General features: G+C 44.4%; 1 protein-coding gene across 1 annotated transcript in view; it reads left to right on the top strand.

Moving 5' to 3' along the window:
* The window catches only part of LOC110534844 (sarcoplasmic/endoplasmic reticulum calcium ATPase 1), a 110913-nt gene that overhangs the window by 33322 nt on the left and 54230 nt on the right, over positions 1 to 23361 (top strand). Inside the window, exons 4-8 of the mRNA XM_036989612.1 lie at positions 2696 to 2800; positions 6744 to 6882; positions 16243 to 16323; positions 22786 to 22871; positions 23130 to 23285. Of these exons, the coding sequence (XP_036845507.1) occupies positions 2696 to 2800; positions 6744 to 6882; positions 16243 to 16323; positions 22786 to 22871; positions 23130 to 23285 (567 nt within the window). The remainder of the gene's footprint in view (positions 1 to 2695; positions 2801 to 6743; positions 6883 to 16242; positions 16324 to 22785; positions 22872 to 23129; positions 23286 to 23361) is intronic.

The raw sequence follows: 23361 nt of genomic DNA, 5'->3' as shown, positions 1-23361 counted from the left end.
GCTGTGTTTTTTTTAGGGATGGAGAAAGTGTGACAACAATCAGGCCCTCGAGGGCTGGAGTTGCCACCCCTAGGCCTATGTGATCAGGACTATTTTCAATAGCAACGCGACGTTGCAGAGTACAAAAGTTCAGCTTTCCCAACTTTGGTCCCGCCCTGGTTTACTCTTCCCTCGACCATGCTTCTCTTTCCTCCGTCGAAAATGAATCTGACCTCGTTTCGTCACCTCCATGCTAGATGAATTTCTGCTGAAAGTGGTAGACGCACTGCACACACACACACAGACGGGCATTCTCGTGGCTTCTTCAGAAAGTTGCAGGAAATACGAAATAACTAACTACGTTAAAAAGTCATACTGGTATTAAAAAAACAAACATTCACCATGGAAACAAGACGTTTCGGTAGAATTTTATAAATGTTGACAGAATTTAATTTGGTGAGTTTTTTTTTGTTGTTGTGTGTGTCGGCAAAATTAATTGTGTAAAAAATGGTGGTGGAAACGCCGTTGTGCAAATATTGATTATAATAAACATCATATCTAAGTAAACTTGAAGTCACACGATAATATGTGGTGTGGTCCTCCCACTACGACTTGGGAAAGCATGCAGTTTATTAGGCTACAGATGAAATAAGTTATGAACTTCACAGGGTGGTGAATGTGCACGGTGATGGACTTAACGCCCCTTTCCAATAAATATCCAGGGTCATGTTCTGGTGACATGATGATCGATGCTTGACTGCCGTTTTGAGAAATAAAAGTATTCTCACTCTTATTCATGAATAATCTCATGTAGACTAGCCTACCCTCACAGCCTACCTGCATTGAATCTGTGAGCAGTTGGCTAGAGCTCAGGTGTCAAGACCAGAGGAGGCACATTGATATTTAACATTTTTTTTGTGACAAAACTATTAGTAGAGTTGATAATGTGATGGAAACGCATTGACCTTTTAGATTTTTATTCAGTTCTTGAAAACTTAAAATGGAAAAGTAGATTTTGTGTGCACTACGTCATCACACTGATTTCTATCCGTAACAAGTCAGTTTGGTGGAAAAATGTGCATTAAAATCTGTCGCCAAATTGGATGGAAATCTACCTACTGATGCGTTCTGTTCATGTCTTATGATATACTTGAGCAAATTAATAAATGTTCAATACATTCAGGTGATTCAATAAATGTTTTAATATTGCTGAATTCCATTGTAACGGCTGTTGGTGGAAGAAGGCGAGGACCAAGGTGCAGCGTGGTACGTGTTCATCTTTTTTATTCGAACTAAACACTGAATAACAAAGAGAACAACCGAAACAGTTCTGTCTGGTGCAGACACAAAAACAGAACGCAACTACCCACAAAAACCCAGTGGGAAAAGGCTACCTAAGTATGGTTCTCAATCAGAGACAACGATAGACAGCTGCCTCTGATTGAGAACCACACCCGGCCAAACAACAAAGAAATACAAAACATAGAAAATGAACATAGAATGCCCACCCTTGTCACACCCTGGCCTAACCAAAATAGAGAATAAAAACCTCTCTATGGCCAGGGCATGACATCCATTTTAGTGTCTGGATTCGGTGAGGGCACAAATGATCAAACTTTGACCAGAATGAGGCTCTCCACTACCTGTTCCTGCAGTAATGATTCTTATCAAATATTTTCATCATTTATTGGTAGAGAATTGGCAAAAAGCCAAAGGTCTACCAGTAGTCTATGCAAATTAGGGAGCCAAATGAAGGGCTCTCACTGATGCGATTCGGTTACACTGACTGACGAGGTGAGTTACTCATCGTCTGGCAAAGCCCCGACATCCTAGGGAAGGGATACCTAGAAAATCCTTTGGTTTATTTGTCCCGATGCGATTCCATGGTCATATAACAAAGTTGCATGACTTAAGATTGATTGACTTTATTCAGTTACTTCAAACACATTCTATAAACTTGCTGTTCAGTTGTCAATTAAAGCACAGTAAATAGCCTACTGTGAAATTTGACTGCACCCAACCGCAGCGCACACATGTTGTATCGACCAAATTGTGCCGACAGATGGCCATAACAAAGGGGTTCCCTGTCATCGCTGGCTTTGTGACTGACGGGCGCCTAACCTATCAATAGATTGCTAGAAAATGCATATCATTCATTCTAGTGGGAGAGAGCTCAATGGACTAATTGATACTTTTACATGAAAAGTATCCTATAAATGTCGTTCCACTTCATGATTGTGTCCCACTTGTTGTTGATTCTTCACAAAAAATACAGTTTTATATCTTTATGTTTGAAGCCTGAAATGTGGCAAAAGGTCGCAAAGTTCAAGGGGGCCGAATACTTTCGCAAGGCACTGTATATATTTATTTTATATGAAGTGGAAGAAGTAGCCGGCTGAAAATGAGTCTGTAACCGGCCGATTAGCCGGCAGACGGCGCTAATGGAAAACAGTGTCAACTGGCTAGCTAGGCTGAATGAAAGGAAGGGATGGATCAGAACGAGTTGCTCTCCTTCAATATTCTCTACACAGAGCCGAGTGGAGTGAAGGGTAGATTTGCGGGACCCAAGCGGTCGTGAAGGATGAGCTATCGACCGGGGCTTGAGGCGCTGATCTGCTCCGATCCTCTTCACTGCTCAATACTCACTGTGGAGAAGAAAAACACTTTTACTAGAATCTGTTATATTAACTCTGTATTATGTGCCCTCCCCCTCCAGGTGCTAGCTCTGTTTGAGGAGGGGGAGGAGACCATCACAGCCTTCGTGGAACCTATCGTCATCCTGCTTATCCTCATCGCTAACGCTGTGATCGGAGTCTGGCAGGTGAGTGTCTCTATCTTGTGTGTGTTCACCTGATCATGTGTCAGGAGACGGTGCTGACATGCAGGATATTATAGGGTGTGTCACCTTAGGGCGAAGACATTATGTAACGAGTCATCGATACAGAACCCTAACTTGTGTTCTGCTATCGACCTTCATACGTGTCAGCAGGGCTTTTATTGATGGGTAGGATAGTAAATCCGTATTCAATTGAAACATGGAAACCATGGAGCCAAGGCCAACCTTTTTAAATTGCCCAGTGTATATACACATGGTAATGTACATGGTGCTTCTAGAGGTGCCAGTAAAACAAGCCTTTGATGATGTAAATGCTAGTTCTGTAGGTATTTCACTCAGAGAGATCACTTACTGTCTTTGTTCATTTCACTCTGTAGACCTGCAGACAGAAACGGGTCAGTGTTAATTGAAGACCATTAACTGCAGCTTAATCAGAATTGGTCTCTGAATAGAGCACTTTGTCCTTGGGGGGATGGGTAGAATGAGGAGGGATGGGTAGAATGAGGAGGGATGGGTAGAATGAGGAGAGATGGGTAGAATGAGGAGAGATGGGTAGAATGAGGAGGGATGGGTAGAATGAGGAGAGATGGGTAGAATGAGGAGGGATGGGTAGCATGAGGAGGGATGGGTAGCATGAGGAGGGATGGGTAGAATTAGGAGGGATGGGTAGAATGAGGATGGATGGGTAGAATGAGGAGGGATGGGTAGAATGAGGAGGGATGGGTAGAATGAGGAGGGATGGGTAGAATGAGGAGGGATGGGTAGCATGAGGAGGGATGGGTAGCATGAGGAGGGATGGGTAGCATGAGGAGGGATGGGTAGCATGAGGAGGGATGGGTAGAATGAGGAGGGATGGGTAGAATGAGGAGGGATGGGTAGAATGAGGAGGGATGGGTAGAATGAGGAGGGATGGGTAGAATGAGGAGGGATGGGTAGAATGAGGAGACGGGATGGGTAGAATGAGGAGACGGGATGGGTAGAATGAGGAGACGGGATGGGTAGAATGAGGAGACGGGATGGGTAGAATGAGGAGACGGGATGGGTAGAATGAGGAGACGGGATGGGTAGAATGAGGAGGGATGGGTAGAATGAGGAGAGATGGGTAGCATGAGGAGGGATGGGTAGCATGAGGAGGGATGGGTAGAATGAGGAGGGATGGGTAACATGAGGAGGGATGGGTAACATGAGGAGGGATGGGTAACATGAGGAGGGATGGGTAGAATGAGGAGGGATGGGTAGAATGAGGAGGGATGGGTAGAATGAGGAGAGATGGGTAGAATGAGGAGAGATGGGTAGAATGAGGAGAGATGGGTAGAATGAGGAGAGATGGGTAGAATGAGGAGGAGAGATGGGTAGAATGAGGAGACGGGATGGGTAGAATGAGGAGGGATGGGTAACATGAGGAGGGATGGGTAGCATGAGGAGGGATGGGTAGAATGAGGAGGGATGGGTAGAATGAGGAGGGATGGGTAGAATGAGGAGGGATGGGTAGAATGAGGAGGGATGGGTAGAATGAGGAGAGATGGGTAGAATGAGGAGAGATGGGTAGAATGAGGAGAGATGGGTAGAATGAGGAGACGGGATGGGTAGAATGAGGAGACGGGATGGGTAGAATGAGGAGACGGGATGGGTAGAATGAGGAGACGGGATGGGTAGAATGAGGAGACGGGATGGGTAGAATGAGGAGACGGGATGGGTAGAATGAGGAGACGGGATGGGTAGAATGAGGAGACGGGATGGGTAGAATGAGGAGACGGGATGGGTAGAATGAGGAGACGGGATGGGTAGAATGAGGAGACGGGATGGGAAGAATGAGGAGGAGGGATGGGAAGAATGAGGAGGAGGGATGGGAAGAATGAGGAGGAGGGATGGGAAGAATGAGGAGGAGGGATGGGTAGAATGAGGAGACGGGATGGGTAGAATGAGGAGACGGGATGGGTAGAATGAGGAGACGGGATGGGTAGAATGAGGAGACGGGATGGGTAGAATGAGGAGACGGGATGGGTAGAATGAGGAGGAGGGATGGGAAGAATGAGGAGGAGGGATGGGAAGAATGAGGAGGAGGGATGGGTAGAATGAGGAGAGATGGGTAGAATGAGGAGACGGGATGGGTAGAATGAGGAGACGGGATGGGTAGAATGAGGAGACGGGATGGGTAGAATGAGGAGACGGGATGGGTAGAATGAGGAGACGGGATGGGTAGAATGAGGAGACGGGATGGGTAGAATGAGGAGACGGGATGGGTAGAATGAGGAGAGATGGGTAGAATGAGGAGAGATGGGTAGCATGAGGAGGGATGGGTAGAATGAGGAGGGATGGGTAGAATGAGGAGGGATGGGTAGAATGAGGAGGGATGGGTAGAATGAGGAGGGATGGGTAGCATGAGGAGGGATGGGTAGAATGAGGAGGGATGGGTAGAATGAGGAGGGATGGGTAGCATGAGGAGGGATGGGTAGCATGAGGAGGGATGGGTAGCATGAGGAGGGATGGGTAGAATGAGGAGGGATGGGTAGAATGAGGAGGGATGGGTAGAATGAGGAGGGATGGGTAGAATGAGGAGAGATGGGTAGAATGAGGAGGGATGGGTAGAATGAGGAGACGGGATGGGTAGAATGAGGAGACGGGATGGGTAGAATGAGGAGACGGGATGGGTAGAATGAGGAGACGGGATGGGTAGAATGAGGAGACGGGATGGGTAGAATGAGGAGACGGGATGGGTAGAATGAGGAGACGGGATGGGTAGAATGAGGAGACGGGATGGGTAGAATGAGGAGACGGGATGGGTAGAATGAGGAGACGGGATGGGAAGAATGAGGAGGAGGGATGGGAAGAATGAGGAGGAGGGATGGGAAGAATGAGGAGGAGGGATGGGAAGAATGAGGAGGAGGGATGGGAAGAATGAGGAGGAGGGATGGGAAGAATGAGGAGAGATGGGTAGAATGAGGAGGGATGGGTAGCACGAGGAGGGATGGGTAGCACGAGGAGGGATGGGTAGCACGAGGAGGGATGGGTAGCACGAGGAGGGATGGGTAGCACGAGGAGGGATGGGTAGCACGAGGAGGGATGGGTAGAATGAGGAGGGATGGGTAGAATGAGGAGGGATGGGTAGCACGAGGAGGGATGGGTAGCACGAGGAGAGATGGGTAGAACGAGGAGGGATGGGTAGAACGAGGAGGGATGGGTAGAACGAGGAGGGATGGGTAGCACGAGGAGGGATGGGTAGCACGAGGAGGGATGGGTAGCACGAGGAGGGATGGGTAGCACGAGGAGGGATGGGTAGCACGAGGAGGGATGGGTAGAATGAGGAGGGATGGGTAGAATGAGGAGGAGAGATGGGTAGAATGAGGAGGAGAGATGGGTAGAATGAGGAGGAGGGATGGGTAGAATGAGGAGGAGGGATGGGTAGAATGAGGAGGAGGGATGGGTAGAATGAGGAGGAGAGATGGGTAGCATGAGGAGGAGAGATGGGTAGAATGAGGATGAGGGATGGGTAGAATGAGGAGGAGGGATGGGTAGAATGAGGAGGAGGGATGGGTAGAATGAGGAGGAGGGATGGGTAGAATGAGGAGGAGGGATGGGTAGCATGAGGAGGAGAGATGGGTAGCATGAGGAGGAGAGATGGGTAGAATGAGGAGGAGGGATGGGTAGAATGAGGAGGAGGGATGGGTAGAATGAGGAGGAGGGATGGGTAGAATGAGGAGGAGGGATAGGTAGAGCTCATGTGATAAAGTGGGGTTTGGAGGACACATTGACAGCTGAGTGAGCGAGCACTGGGTAAGGTCAGTCTATGGGTTGAATGTTCAGTTTTAATCCATTGCCTTTCTAGTAGGGGTTCATTCCAAAGTGACAGAAAGGCACAAACACTTTAGCGTGGTACGAAATGGGGCTGTTGGTACTGAACCTGCCTCTGTCTCTCCGTGTGGTCCAGGAGAGGAATGCGGAGAACGCCATCGAGGCGCTGAAGGAGTACGAGCCAGAGATAGCCAAGGTGTACCGCATGAACCGCAAGGCTGTCCAGAGGGTCAAAGCCCGGGAAATCGTGCCTGGGGATGTTGTAGAGATTGCGGGTGAGTACAGGGTGAGGGACAGACAGGTTCTTTTTCAGTGTGAAAGTCTTTTTCTTTGTTCACCCTGCATTCTGGCCCATACCACACACACACACACACACACACACACACACACACACACACACACACACACACACACACACACACACACACACACACACACAGACACACACACAGACACACACACCACACACACACACACACACACACACACACACACACACACACACACACACACACACACACACACACACAGACACACACACAGACACACACACACACACACACACACACACACAGACACACACACACACACACACACACAGACACACACACACACACACACACACAGACACACACACAGACACACACACACACACAGACACACACACACACACACACACAGACACAGACACACACACACAGACACAGACACACACACACAGACACACACACACACACACACACACACAGGTGTATGGGTGAGACTACAATTAGTGTATAAAATTGATTTCAGGCACATGCCCATTCATTAGATGGACACATTCCTCTCCCAGACCCCCACATGCATGTGTGTTTGAACACACACACACCAACACACACCAACACACACACACACACACACACACACAGTGCCTTCAGAAAGTGTTCACACCCCCTTTTTCCCACATTTTGTTGTATTACAGCCTGAATTTGAAATGGATTAAATGTTGTTGTTTTTGTCACTGACCTACACACAATACTCCGTAATATCTTGAGTCAATAAGTAACTGATCAGCCCCTTTTGTTATGACAAACTTAAATAAGTTCAGGAGTAAAACTGCTGAACAAGTCACAGAATAAGTTGCATGGACTCACTCTGTGTACAATAATAGTGTTTAACATGACTACCTCATCTCTGTACCCCACACATATACAGTACCAGTCAAACGCTTGGACACACCTACTCATTCAAGGGTTTTTATTTATTTGTACTATTTTCTACATTGTAGAATAATAATGAAGACATCAAAATAACACATATGGAATCATGTAGTAACCAAAAAAGTGTTAAACAAATCAAAATATATTTTAGATTCTTCAAAGTAGCCATCCTTTGCCTTGAAGACAGCTTTGCACACTATTAGAATGCTGACTGCAGGAATGTCCACCAGAGCTGTTGCCAGATAAATTGAATGTTAATTTCTAGACCTAGGCTATTTGGCTACTATCTACAGATACATTTTGAAAACATTCTGAAGAATCATTACTGCAAGAACAACAGGTAGTGGAGAGCCTCGTTCTGGCGGCTGAGGAGTATTTCTGTCTGTAATAAAGCCCTTTTGTGGGGACTCTTTTTGATTGGCTGGGCCTGGCTCCCAAGTGGGTGGGCCTATTGTCTCCCAGGCCCACCTATGGCTGCACCCCTGCCCAGTCATGTGAAACCCATAAATTAGGGCCTAATGAATTTATTTCAATTTACAGATGTTCTTTATATGAACTGTAACTCAGCAAAATCTTTGAATTTGTTGCGTTTATGATATCGTACATAAACTAAAACAGGCATTCTGGTATCACTCGTAGGCACTAAGGGGCAATATGATGATTTTTTTCCCCCTTGTTTCTATAATGTTGTTACCTCCATTTTTTTTGGGGGGGGGGGGGTCTCTATTGATTAATGAGATGCAACTTTTATATTTATTTTTGTGCTGTAATTTGCCATTTACCTTGAAACATATTATAATTTGTTTATATTAATTGTCTCAATGAGCCACTAGGCTATAAATAAGAGCTAAGTGCAGTGGTCAGGACACTGACGTCAGTTTGACGTAGAATCGTCAGTCACCTGTCTGCATCCTGGTAATTAAAGTGAGCAGTAAGAAATCCATCTCTGACTTGTTTTGGGTGCCCCAACTCCATTGTACCTTGAATTAGTCCTTTTGGAAGTTTTTCCCTCGGTAAGTCAGTCATGTCGATGTGTCATTTTGTTGTTGAGCACCCCTTTTTCTTTGTATGCTGAAGAACGTAGGCCCACCTGAACTCGTCCCTTTGAGCATTGTGAAGTTATCAATTATGCTTTGGATGGTGTATCAATACACCCAGTAACTACAAAGATCTTTCCTAACTCAGTTGCCGGAAAGGAAGGAAACCGCTCAGGGATTTCACCATAACTTTTTTTTAAAACAGAGTTTAATGGCTGTGATAGGAGAAAACTGAGGATGGATCTACAACACTGTAGTTACTCCACAATACTAACCTAAATGACAGAGTGAAAAGAACGAAGCCTGTAAAGAATACAAATATTCCAAAACATGCATCCTGTTGGCAACAAGGCTCTCAAGTAATACTGCAAAAAAATTGGCAAAGCAATTCACTTTTTGTCCTGAATCGAAAGTGTTATGTTTGGGGCAAATCCAATACAACACTGAGTACCACTCTCCATATGTTCAAGCAGTGAAGGCTGTATGTAATGGGTATGCTTGTAATCATTAAGGACTGGGGAGGTTTTCAGGACAAAAAATAAATGGAATGGAGCTAAGCACATGCAAAATCCTAGAGGAAAACCTGGTTCAGTCTGCTTTCCACGAGACACTGGGAGATTAATTCATCTTTCCACATGGACAATAACTTAAAACGTTTGGCAAAATCTACACTGGAGTTGCTTACCAAGAAGACTTTGAATGTTCCTGAGTTGCCGAAGTACAGTTTTTAATTAAATCTACTTAAATCTATGGCAAGACCTGAAAATGGTTGTCTAGCAATGATCAACAACCAATTTAACATCATTTTGAAAATAATCATGGGCAGATGTTGCACAATCCAGCTGTGGAAAGACTGCCAAAGATTGCTTCGACAAAGTATTGACTCACGAGTGTGAATAATTATGTAAATTAGATATTTTTGTATTTAATTTTCAATAAATGTGAAAACAAATTCTCAAAACATGTTTTCACTTTGTCATTATGGGGTATAGTGTGTAGATGGGTGAGAAATGTAACACATTTTGAATTTAGGCTGTAACACAACAAAACGTGGAATAAGTCGTAAGGGGAATGAATACCTTGTGAAGGCACTGCAAAAGCCTTTCCACTGGGCCCACAGGTGCCAGCCAGGACCACGTGTGTGTGTGTGTGTGAGAGAAGTGGCTGCGGTCGTCCCTGTATTTAGGGGACTTTAAATTTCCAAAGCGTTTCCCTTGCTCTCAGTCTCACCACCTGGTTACTGCTGCTGGGTATTCTGAGCCAGGCGTGCTGCCCTGTTCTGAGCCAGGCGTGCTGCCCTGTTCTGAGCCAGGCGTGCTGCCCTGTTCTGAGCCAGGCGTGCTGCCCTGTTCTGAGCCAGCCCTGCTGCCCTGTTCTGAGCCAATTGCAATTTTCCAAGGTCCCTCTTTGTGACCCCTGACCACAAGACTGAACAGTAGTCCAGGTGTGACAAAACTAGGGCCTGTAGGACCTGCCTTGTTGATAGTGTTGTTAAGAAGGTAGAAACTAGGGCCTGTAGGACCTGCCTTGTTAATAGTGATGTTAAGAAGGTAGAAACTAGGACCTGCAGGACCTGCCTTGTTAATAGTGATGTTAAGAAGGTAGAAACTAGGACCTGCAGGACCTGCCTTGTTGATAGTGTTGTTAAGAAGGCAGAGCAGTGCTTTATTATAGACAGACTTCTCCCCATCTTAGCTACTACTGCATCAATATGTTTTGACCATGACAGTTTACAATCCAGGGTTACTCCAGGCAGTTCAGTCACTTCAACTTGCTCAATTGCCACATTGTTTTTTATTACAATATAAAGTGAATGATTTGTCCCAAATACAATGCTTTTAGTTGTTGAAATATTTAGGACTAACTTATTCCTTGCCACCCATTCTGAAACTAACTGCAGCTCTTTGTTAGGTGTTGCAGCCGTTTCAGTTGATTGGAAGATTGAACAACAACAACACTGCCAGTCAGGGAGGGGAGGGGAGGGGGGGGGGCTACCCAAACAGCCTGTCTCTATGGCAACCATCCTCAGACTAGCTCCACCTCTACTGAAGCACAGAAATGTTGAGGTTCAACAGCACCTCTTAGAACACTGAGAAGAAGCAGCACTATCAGGTATCCTATGGATTGTTGAGGGTCTACACCAGAAGTTAATGGCTATCTGTAGGAGGAAGGTATATGGTGGGGGTCAATTAAGCTTGGAATGTACTGAGTGTAGGGAAAATGATCATATGTGGCAGGCATTGATAAGGGGGGATAGAGTCATGGATTAGTGATGAAGTGGGTGGAGGTCAGGTCACGTTAAGGGAAAATGGACTGATTATTTTGCACGTATTACTTAAGTTTCCTACCTAGCAATAAAGATACAATAGTTAGCGAGAAGGAGGAGACTCCACCCAAAGTGGGGTACATATACCACCACTATGGTAACCATGTCTTCCAGTCTGTTCAGCTGTTCGATCCTTTAGGGAAGAATAAACTTGGTTTAAAGCTTTCACAGTGTCCGTTGAGTTCTTCCTCTGATAATTAGAACCTAACACTATCTGGGACATATAATACAACCCCAGCCTGACACTACTGTATATGAGGAACCAATGAGATCTAGCCACTCCAATCCTCTTTATTGTCTCTATGGCTATCTGGCATCTTTGAGCTGAGGTGGAGAGGGAAGTGTTTTCTGTTGAAATGGGACGTGACCCCCCCCCCCCCCCCCCCCCCCCGCGCCCTCCCATCTGTCTCTGTAATCAGGGTCTCCTCTGTGGACGGTGAGTCCGAGTATCACTCCTCTCTGTCAGCAGCTCTATATAAATGAATGATGGGGTTTTGTTAGTCTAGCCCACCTAGTATCTGCCGAGTGGAGGGCAGAGCACACAGACAGAGGGCACACAGACAGAGGAAAGATGCAAGCCTGTCAGGATGTGAGTGGCCCACAGAGGAAAGATGCAAGTCTGTCAGGATGTGAGTGGCCCACAGAGGAAAGATGCAAGTCTGTCAGGATGTAAGTGGCCCACAGAGGAAAGATGCCATTTCCTACCATAGCAGATACTGGGTAGAAGAGAGGCTTCCAGCTTGGCATAGTGTTCTGTATGTACAGTATTGCCTGAGCAGAGGAATATCTCTCTGTGACTTAATCTGGTTGCTTAGTGCTATTTAACACTAGTAAACACTCAGTAGGTAAAACCGCAGTTATTTTTTTTCTCTCTCTCAGAAAGTGTCTAAGAGCATGTTCAGAATGGGGGACGAGGCAAACACTCCTTTTTAATTGTTGTTATTTATTTTTTTACTTAACATTTCTTCTCCAAAAACATTTGTTTGTGTCAAGAGTCTTTTCTCTCCTGTATGTTGGACTAGTGTCGGTTCAAGTTGTTTCCATGGGAACTAGCGATCTGAAAGGAATGGAAATGGACACTCAACTACAGTGCCTTTTTTTGAGGAGAGCTAAAAAAACATAAATGCAGTATATTTACACAAGTTTCCACCCTCCTCTCTGCTGCCTGCCTGGCTGGTTTCACATTGTCCCCAGTGCCAGCGTTACGCCACAGTTATGGGTGTGGAACTTTCCCTGTTTAAAAAAAAAAAAAAAAAAAAAAAAAAGATTTTCTTCACAGATAGAAACTGGCCGTACACTTGAGACAGACAAGGTTGTTGGAACTACGAACACATACAGGCTTAGACGGCCTGAAGACATTGAAACCTGGGAAGACCACCTAGTGGAACAGGAAGGGAGTGAAGATCGTCCCATACAGGAATGGGTGCCATGTAGCCAGTTCCCTAATAAACATGATGTTTGGGTTCCATTCTCATGAATATCCAATGCCTAACCTCCTCGGTTAGGGAACTAGAGATGGATTTAGGTGGTAATAAGATCAGAGTTGAAGAAGCTATGCAGTAGTGTATTTTGTCTGCTGTCTATCTTCAGGAGAACTGGGACTGTGAACCTAGCAGTAGTATGACCTTAAGAGCACAAGCAGCTCTGTCAGTGTGGTACTTGCTGTGTCATGATTCAATTAAATCAGCAATCTCAGACCATCACAAATCACATCAACCAGTGTCAACCAGTGATTAAAATTGTATAACTGCCTTGATTTAGCCGGACCCTAAGAACAGTTCCAGGAATGAATATCAGACCATCACATCAACTAGAGTTTGGTCTGATGGATCCTAAGTTCCAGGAATTAATATCAGACCATCACATCAACTAGAGTTTGGTCTGATGGATCCTAAGTTCCAGGAATTAATATCAGACCCTCACATCAACTAGAGTTTGGTCTGATGGATACTAAGTTCCAGGAATGAATATCAGACCATCACATCAACTAGAGTTTGGTCTGATGGATACTAAGTTCCAGCCAGGGGTGAACGTTAAGTTAAGCACACACTACTGGATTATTCTCCAAAGGTTCCCTCCAGACAGTTGACCGTTTGCACTCAGTAATGGCGTAGGCTGCATTATGTTAAGGTAAGTATTCACTGTCAAATAGAACTTACTGATCCCAAGCTCCTAGTATTAGCATTTAGATGGGAGAGGAGCGAGCGAGAATCAGTCTGTGGGAGGTGATTGGAGACGAGTGATGGTTGAGTTGGAGGCGATAGGGCTACAGTAGGTGAGGAGGATGCTGGGAGTGGGAGTTTCAAAAGCCTCTTTTTTGCAGTTCCCACACATACACCTCTCTTTCTTTCCTCGCTCCATCTCTTTCCGGTTGTTGCAGAAGAGAGGAGGAGTGGATTGTCAGATATAATGTGAGAGATTGAGTACTCGTGATAAAGTAGGGAAATGAGAACTCCAAGGGCAATGCAGGAAAATGCCATGATAGGAGGGGGGGGGGGGGGGGGGGAGGACACAGGAGGTTTTCTGAAATCATCAAACTAGCAGTTTGCCATAGTTCTACCAATGAATGTGATGAAAGGTTTTTAATCAATACCTTAGGTTGGGTCAGTGGTTCACTTCCTGATTTAGAGTTGGAGGGGAGGCCAAATAATGCTCCCACACACACTAGGTCACACACTAGGTCACACACTAGGTCATGGAACATAGCTAATCACTGTCAGTTCGCCTTGCGTAATAATGATCATTCTGCACCACCAGATAAGGCAATAGACAAGATAGACTTTTCATGAGGGATCACCTTGAAAAGCCTAATCGGTGCATTCTGTTACTAGCCTTGTTTTAGTGAATAGCAGTGGATTAGGCTGATATCTGAGGACAGGGTTGGACCCGTCTGAATAGCAGTGAATTATGTAGGCTGATATCTGAGGACAGGGTTGGACCCGTCTGAATAGCAGTGAATAATGTAGGCTGATGTCTGAGGACAGGGTTGACCAATCTGGATAACATGTAGCACAGAACTGTGTTGATGTGTGTATTTACCTCTGTAAACCATGCAACTTCAAACCATTACAGAATAGCGTATTGGTTGTGTGGTCGTCAACATCAGTTGCATCATAGCTTTCAGTCATGAGGATGTCTGCTTCATGTCTTATGACTTGTAAACCTCTTACTGTAATGATATCTTCATATTCTAGAAGTTTTTACTTAAAACAAAAAAAAAACTTTTGTCTGGTGCTTGGATGAAGCAATTCCAGCATCACTGTCCTGGTGTGACCCACCAACGTGCCCCCAAAACGGTTGAATGTGAAGCTGTGACAAATGTGTGCATTTGGAGCATGGTTCAAAGCACATTAAGTGCCACATGCCCACGACTCCTAAACCCTGTCATGAAAGATGACTTTAATATACAGCCAGAGAGGAGAGAAATAGATTAGAGGTATTAATCCAAGCTGCTTGTTTATGGGTTCATCCCTCTGCGATGAGGGAGCTGAGTGCTTTCTCAGAAGTGTGGAATCCATTTTTATAGGGATGGCAATCGTGACTCGATCAGAGTTGCATCAAGGTAGTTTTTATTTATTTATTTATTTTTTGGGGTATACGGTTGGCTGAATGTTGTTGACTTGCAAGGCTACGCCAGGGCTCGCTGGCTGAAGTTACTTTGCTAAAGGCTTTTTTTTTATTTTTTAATGCTGCGATTCGATAGGTTGCAATTGAGTGTTCACCTGGGGAACGTGGGTGGTTGCCGGCAGTCTCACAGCTAGTCTTCCATCTTCTCATTTCCTTCGTGATTACACCTCCTGGCCCGCTGGACTCACATCGTCACAGGTCACTACAGAGATCTTCATTTTAAAATCTCACACACCTTTCTCTTGTCTCTCTTCACTATTATCTCGTCTCAAATTCAATTTAAAGGCTTTATTGGCATGGGAAACACATGTTAACATTGCCAAAGCAAGTGAAGTAGATGATTAACAAAAGTGAAATAAACAAAAATGTACAGTATACAATACACTCACAGAAGTTGCAAAAGAATAAAGACATTTCAAATGTCATTATTTCTATATACAGTGTTGTGACGATGTGCAAATAGTTAAAGGGATTTTTTTTTAGAGCAGAGGAAAGAGTGCCTCCTACTGGCCCTCCAACACCACTTCCAGCAGCATCTAGTCTCCCATCCAGGGACCGACCAGGACCATCCCTGCGTAGCTTCAGAAGCAAGCCAGCAGCATCTAGTCTCTCATCCAGGGACCGACCAGGACCATCCCTGCTTAGCTTCAGAAGCAAGCCAGCAGCATCTAGTCTCCCATCCAGGGACTGACCAGGACCAACCCTGCTTAGCTTCAGAAGCAAGCCAGCAGCATCTAGTCTCCCATCCAGGGACCGACCAGGACCATCCCTGCTTAGCTTCAGAAGCAAGCCAGCAGCATCTAGTCTCCCATCCAGGGACCGACCAGGACCAACCCTGCTTAGCTTCAGAAGCAAGCCAGCAGCATCTAGTCTCCCATCCAGGGACTGACCAGGACCAACCCTGCTTAGCTTCAGAAGCAAGCCAGCAGCATCTAGTCTCCCATCCAGGGACCGATCAGGACCATCCCTGCTTAGCTTCAGAAGCAAGCCAGCAGCATCTAGTCTCCCATCCAGGGACTGACCAGGACCAACCCTGCTTAGCTTCAGAAGCAAGCCAGCAGTGGGATTCAGGGTGGTATGCTGCTGGCATGTTTGGGAACCACTGCTGTAGGACAACAAATTCCATCCAATGTCTAGATGGAATTTGTATTTGTGGTCCTGGCGACTGGACCTTTTTTTGAAACACCATTATTTTAGTCTTACTGCTATTTACTGTCAGGGCCCAGGTCTGACATAATCTGTGCAGAAGATCTAGGTGCTGCTGTAGGCCCTCCTTGGTTGGTGACAGAAGCACCAGATCATCAGCAAACAGTAGACATGGTCTCTCTTCCTCCCTCTCTCTTCTTCTTTCTCCCTCTGTAGAATGTTAACCCAATACTTTCATCAAATGACAGTTTTAAACAAACCCTCTGTCTGCTCTTCTAACCTGTTTTTGTTTTTGTCTAGTTGGTGACAAGGTCCCTGCTGACATCAGGATCACCTCCATTAAATCTACCACCCTAAGAGTGGACCAGTCTATTCTCACAGGTAGGCTACAACGCTACATACTGACTGGTTAGCTGGTTGACTTGGCTGGGTTGGTTGGTTAGCTGGTTGACTTGGCTGGGTTGGTTGGTTAGCTGGTTGACTTGGCTGGGTTGGTTGGTTGGCTGGCTGAGATTAAACCTCTGTTCCTCTTAATGTTATCTACAACATGCTCGTAGTGTTACCTACAACCATGCTCGTACCTACAACAGCCTCTTACCTTTACCGACAACATGCTCGTATTGTCACCGACAACATGCTTGTATTGTCACTGACAACATGCTCGTATTGTCACCGACAACATGCTCGTACTGTAACCTACAACATGCTCGTATTGTTACCGACAACATGCTCGTATTGTTACCTACAACATGCTCGTATTGTTACCTACAACATGCTCGTATTGTCACCGACAACATGCTCGTATTGTTACCTACAACATGCTCGTATTGTTACCAACAACATGCTTGTATTGTTACCAACAACATGCTTGTATTGTTACCAACAACATGCTTGTACTGTTACCTACAACATGCTCGTATTATTACCTACAACATGCTCGTACTGTTACCTACAACATGCTCATACTGTTACCTACAACATGCTCGTACTGTTACCGACAACATGCTCGTACTGTTACCGACAACATGCTCGTACTGTTACCGACAACATGCTCGTATTGTTACCGACAACATGCTCGTACTGTTACCGACAACATGCTCGTACTGTTACCTACAACATGCTCGTATTGTTACCGACAACATGCTCGTACTGTTACCTACAACATGCTCGTACGGTTACCGACAACATGCTCGTACGGTTACCTACAACATGCTCGTACGGTTACCGACAACATGCTCGTACGGTTACCGACAACATGCTCGTACTGTTACCTACAACATGCTCGTATTGTTACCGTCAACATGCTCGTACTGTTACCGACAACATGCTCGTACTGTTACCTACAACATGCTCATACTGTTACCGACAACATGCTCGTACTGTTACCTACAACATGCTCATATTGTTACCTACAACATGATCGTACTGTTACCTACAACATGCTCGTACCGACAACATGCTTGTACTGTTACCTACAACATGCTCGTACCGACAACATGCTCGTATTGTTACCGACAACATGCTCGTACTGTTACCTACAATATGCTCGTACTGTTACCGACAACATGCTCGTATTGTTACCAACAACATGCTCGTACTGTTACCGACAACATGCTCGTACTGTTACCGACAACATGCTCGTACTGTTACCGACAACATGCTCGTATTGTTACCGACAACATGCTCGTATTGTTACCGACAACATGCTCGTATTGTTACCGACAACATGCTCTTAATGTTACCGACAATATGCTCGTACTGTTACCTACAACATGCTCGTACTGTTAGCGACAACATGCTCGTATTGTTACCGACAACATGCTCGTATTGTTACCGACAACATGCTCGTATTGTTACCAACAACATGCTCATATTGTTACCGACAACATGCTCGTACTGTTACTGACAACATGCTCGTACTGTTACTGACAACATGCTCGTACTGTTACCGACAACATGCTCGTACTGTTACCTACAACATGCTCGTATTGTTACCGACAACATGCGCGTACTGTTACCGACAACATGCTCGTACTGTTACCTTCAACATCCTTTTTTTTTACCCCTCCCCCACCCCCTCTTTGGAGGACAAATATCTTTGTTTTTTATAGCTTTTTTGCTACATACATACATACATACATACGTACATACATACGTACATACATACATACATACATACATACGTACATACATACATACATACGTACCATACATACATACGTACCATACATACATACATACATACATGGTACTTTTATATAAAGCAGTCACATAACCATAATACATTACCCAACATAAACTCTTTAATCCCACCTCTCAGCCCCTCCCACCTATCACCATAGACCTCAGCTCCTTAATCACGCCCCTCAGCCTCTCTCAGCCCCTCCCACTTATCACCATAGACCTCAGCTCTTTAATCCCACCTCTCAGCCCCTCCCACCTATCACCATAGACCTCAGCTCTTTAATCCCGCCCCTCAGCCCATCCCACCTATCACCATAGACCTCAGCTCTTTAATCCCACCCCTCAGCCACTCTCAGCCCATCCCCCCCTATCACCATAGACCTCAGCTCTTTAATCCCGCCCCTGAGCCACTCTCAGCCCATCCCACCTATCACCATAGACCTCAGCTCCTTAATCACGCCCCTCAGCCACTCTCAGCCCCTCCCACTTATCACCACAGACCTCAGCTCTTTAATCCCACCTCTCAGCCCCTCCCACCTATCACCATAGACCTCAGCTCTTTAATCCCACCTCTCAGCCCATCCCACCTATCACCATAGACCTCAGCTCCTTAATCCCGCCCTCAGCCACTCTCAGCCCCTCCCATCTATCACCATAGACCTCAGCTCTTTAATCCCGCCCCTCAGCCACTCTCAGCCCATCCCACCTATCACCATAGACCTCAGCTCTTTAATCCCGCCCCTCAGCCACTCTCAGCCCATCCCACCTATCACCATAGACCTCAGCTCTTTAATCCCACCCCTCAGCCACTCTCAGCCCATCCCATCTATCACCATAGACCTCAGCTCTTTAATCCCGCCCCTCAGCCACTCTCAGCCCATCCCATCTATCACCATAGACCTCAGCTCTTTAATCCCACCCTCAGCCCCTCCCATCTATCACCATAGACCTCAGCTCCTTAATCCCACCCTCAGCCCCTCCCATCTATCACCAGAGACCTCAGCTCTTTAATCCCACCCTCAGCCACTCAGCCCATCCCATCTATCACCAGAGACCAGCCTCGTTTGGTTTCCATGTGCCATATATTTTTCAATTGTGCTGGGATGTTTTACAACTTTTTTTTACCTTTCTAATCGTATATTATCCACAGATTGTGAAATGGATGAAAACCTTTCCGACAAGTAATTTGATTATTACATTTTTGGCTGACTATGGCTTTCCAAATTGCCCAACACTGTTATTTGTAAGGTTCATTTTAAGTGCGTGTTCTAATTTTTTTTAAACATTCCTGAACCTGTGACCAGAAACCAGCTACATAGGTGCAATGCCAGAATAAATGATCTATTGATTCTGTCTCTTCGTAGCACAATCTACAGAGCTGAGATTGTTGTATGCCCCGCCCCATATACAGTATATAGCATTCTGTTGGTGGCAAGAACTTTATATAATAATTTAAATTGGAAAATGCTGTGTTGAATCAAGTGTAGGTTTTTTTTGTACCACGCAAAACATATGCTATGAAATTGGTACATCGCAAATCTCCCATTTATTTTGCAACCTGTATGGCGTAGCTGTCAACATTTTTGTCTTCAGATGAAACTGGTATATTTTTCTGTCTATGCCAGTTCCTTTCAGCCAATTTCTAACTGCAAACAAGTTCCCTACCTTCTCTTTTCCACTTGCCTCCTCCGTTATTGTGGTTGTGCTGCAATCAGTAGGTTGTAAATTTGGATTGAGCAGATATTCCCAGATATTTTCGATAACTGCATGTGACAAATCCTCCGTTTCTATTCATAATATCATTCATACAGTTGAAGTCAGAAGTTTACATAAACCTTAGCCAAATACATTTAAATTCCTGACATTTAATCCTACTAAAAATTCCCTGTTTTAGGTCAGTTGTTTTAAGAATGTGAAATGTCAGAATAATAGGAGATAATTATTTATTTCAGCTTCTATTTCTTTCAATCACATTCCCAGTGGATCACAAGTTTACATACTCACAATTAGCATTTGGTAGCACTGCCTTTAAATGGTTTAACTTGCGTCAAACATTTCGGGTTGCCTTCCACAAGCTTCCCACAATAAATTGGGTGAATTTTGTCCCATTCCTGCTGACAGAGCTGGTGTAACTGAGTCAGGTTTGTAGGCCTCCTTGCTCGAACACGCTTTATCAGGTCTACCCACACATTTTCTGTAGGATTGAGGTCAGGGCTTTGTGGTGGCCACTACAATACCTTGACTTTGTTGTCCTTAAGCCATTTTGCCACAACTTTGGAAGCATGCTTGGGGTCATTGTCCATTTGGAAGATGCATTTGTGACCAAGCTTTAACTTCCTGACTGATGTCTTGAGATGTTGCTTCGTAATATATCCACATAATTTTCTGTCCTCATGATGCCATCTATTTTGTGAAGTGCACCAGTCCCTCCTGCAACAAAGCACCCCCTACAAAATGATGCTGCCACCCACGTGCTTCACGGTGAGGATGGTGTTCTTCGGGCTTGCAAGCATCCCCCGTTTTCCTCCAAACATAACAATGGTCTTTATGGCCAATCAGTTCTATTTTTGTTTCATCAGACCAGAGGACATTTCTCCAAAAAGTATGACCTTGGTCACCATGTGCAGTTGCAAACTGTAGTCTGGCTTTTTTATGGCGGTTTTGGAGCAGTGGCTTCTTCCTTGCTGAGAAGCCTTTCAGGATATGTCAATATAGGACTCGTTTTACTGTGAATTATAGATACTTTTATACCCGTTTACTCCAGCATCTACACAAGGTCCTTAACTGTTATTTTGGGATTGATTTCAGTTTCACACCAAAGTACGTTCATCTCTCGGAGACAGAACGGTTCTTCTTCCTGAGCAGTATGACGGCTGCGTGGTCCCATGGTGTTTATACTTGCGTACTATTGTTTGTACAGGTGAACGTGGTACTGTCAGGCGTTTGCAAATTGCTCCCAAGGATGAACCAGACTTGTGGAGGTCTACAATTTTTGTTTCTGAGGTCTTGGTTGATTTATTTTGATTTTCCCATGATTTCAAGCACTGAGGCACTGAGTTTGAAGGTAGGCCTTGAAATACATCCACAGGTACACCTCCAATTGCCTCAAATTACGTCAATTATTCTATCAGAAGCTTCTAAAGCCAATACATAATTTTCTGAAATTGTCCAAGCTGTTTAATGGCACAGTCAACTTAGTGTATGTAAACTTCTGACCCACTGGAATTGTGATGCAGTGAATAAGTGAAATAATTTGTCTGTAGAGAATTGTTGGAAAAATTACTTGTGTCATGCACAAAGTAGATGTCCTAACCGACTTGCCAAAACCTATAGTTTGTTAACAAGAAATTAGTGGAGTTGTTGAAAACAAGTTGACTCCAACCTAAGTGTATGTAAACTTCTGACTTATATATTTATATATTTTATATATATATTATATATTTTTTCCATAAATGTTTTTTTATTAATCAGTGTAATTTGAGTTTAATTTAATAAACATAATATTTGTTCTGTCTTTTCTGGAGGATAAAACTAAAATTGTAGCTTTGTATGGCTTGTTTAAGAAAGGGCGATACTTTAAACAAAATTTTATTTTCAATTACTCGGAAATGAGAAGTTGAAATCTGTATAAAGGCAAAAAGGCAATTTTTGAACGAAGGATGAGCCATTCTTAATTTTGGGTTCAAGTATAACTTATGTATGAGTGAAGCTTTTAGTGAGTGGTTTAAAACTTTAATATTTCATCATAGCCCCCCAAACTCATATTCATTATATAAATAGGCACATTTTAATTTTGTCTGGCTTAGCATTCCAAATAAATAAAAAATAATGTAAATTGCTCATGATTTTAAGAAATTTGTCATTAGTAATTAAACCAAAGAGTTAATCAATGTGATTTTTTCTTCCATAAATAGACAAGCATCTCTCCAGGGTTGCAGAAGATTGTCTATTAAAACTTTATTGAAATTAATTGTGGTAAATGTATTTATATTTTTTGAGTTGTGAATACGTCTACTTCAACAGTCACCCATTTTTATATGGTACACTAATTAATCCAGAGAGCCTAGAAAAGTGATCAGTATCTTCCCTGCAGGGATCCAGATTGCAGAATTACTGTTTTTATCCCCTGGATTTCTAACTCCTTGATATTCTTGTTGGATCTAATTTTAATAGCTTGCATTTCCATGGCCATAATAAATAGATATGGAGACAACAGACAACCTTGTTTTACTCATTTTAAAACCTCAATACTTTTTATTTGACTAGGCAAGTCAGTTAAGAACAAATTCTTATTTTCAATAACGGCCTAGGAACAGTGGGTTAACTGCCTGTTCAGGGGCAGAACGACAGATTTGTACCTTGTCAGCTCGGGGGTTTGAACTTGCAACCTTAGTCTAACGCTCTAACCACTAGGCTACCCTGCCACACTTTGAGAAGTACCCAATATTTACTATTTTACATCTGGGGTTGCTGTACATAACTTTAACCCATTGTGTAAGAGATTCACCAAAATTAGAGTAATCCAGGCAATTATATATCAATTCTAATCGTACTTTAATCAAACGCCTTTTCAAAATCTGCTATGAAGACCTACAACATCCTCGTAGTGTTAATGGCTTGTAGGATCTTATATAAGTGTGTACTAATCCGTCTCTACAGGCGAATCTGTGTCAGTGATCAAACACACCGACCCCGTCCCTGACCCCAGAGCTGTCAATCAAGACAAGAAGAACATGCTGTTTTCTGTAAGAACTATACTTCCTGTTTGGCGCCAGCTCTGCTTGCACTTCTCACTCTCACACAAATAAACACATGGCTCTGTTCTGGTCTCAGCCTGCTGCATTCCTCGGGGGGGGGGGGGGGGGGGGGGGTGAAGCTCTTACACTAAAATAGTTAGTTGAAAGTAGCAATTGTTTGTCCTATATGGATGCAAAATGCATGGTTTGAATTCAATATTAACCCTGCACTGACCTCTCCCTCATACTCTTGCTCCTCCTCCTCAGGGCACCAACATCGCTGCGGGGCGAGCCATCGGCATCGTGGTCTCCACTGGTGTATCCACAGAGATCGGTAAGATCAGGAACCAGATGGCAGCCACGGAGCAGGAGAAGACCCCCCTGCAGCAGAAACTGGACGAGTTCGGGGAGCAGCTCTCCAAGGTGGGTTTTAGAATGATGATAATTGAAATGTATTTATTTATGCTTTGTGCTATCATATCTAAACTGTTTTCTGTTA

Source organism: Oncorhynchus mykiss, chromosome 10 (assembly GCF_013265735.2).
Source record: "Oncorhynchus mykiss isolate Arlee chromosome 10, USDA_OmykA_1.1, whole genome shotgun sequence".
In the NCBI taxonomy this organism is placed as follows: domain Eukaryota; kingdom Metazoa; phylum Chordata; class Actinopteri; order Salmoniformes; family Salmonidae; genus Oncorhynchus; species Oncorhynchus mykiss.
Note: the sequence above shows the minus strand (reverse complement) of the source record. Positions and strands in the feature narration are given on the sequence as shown.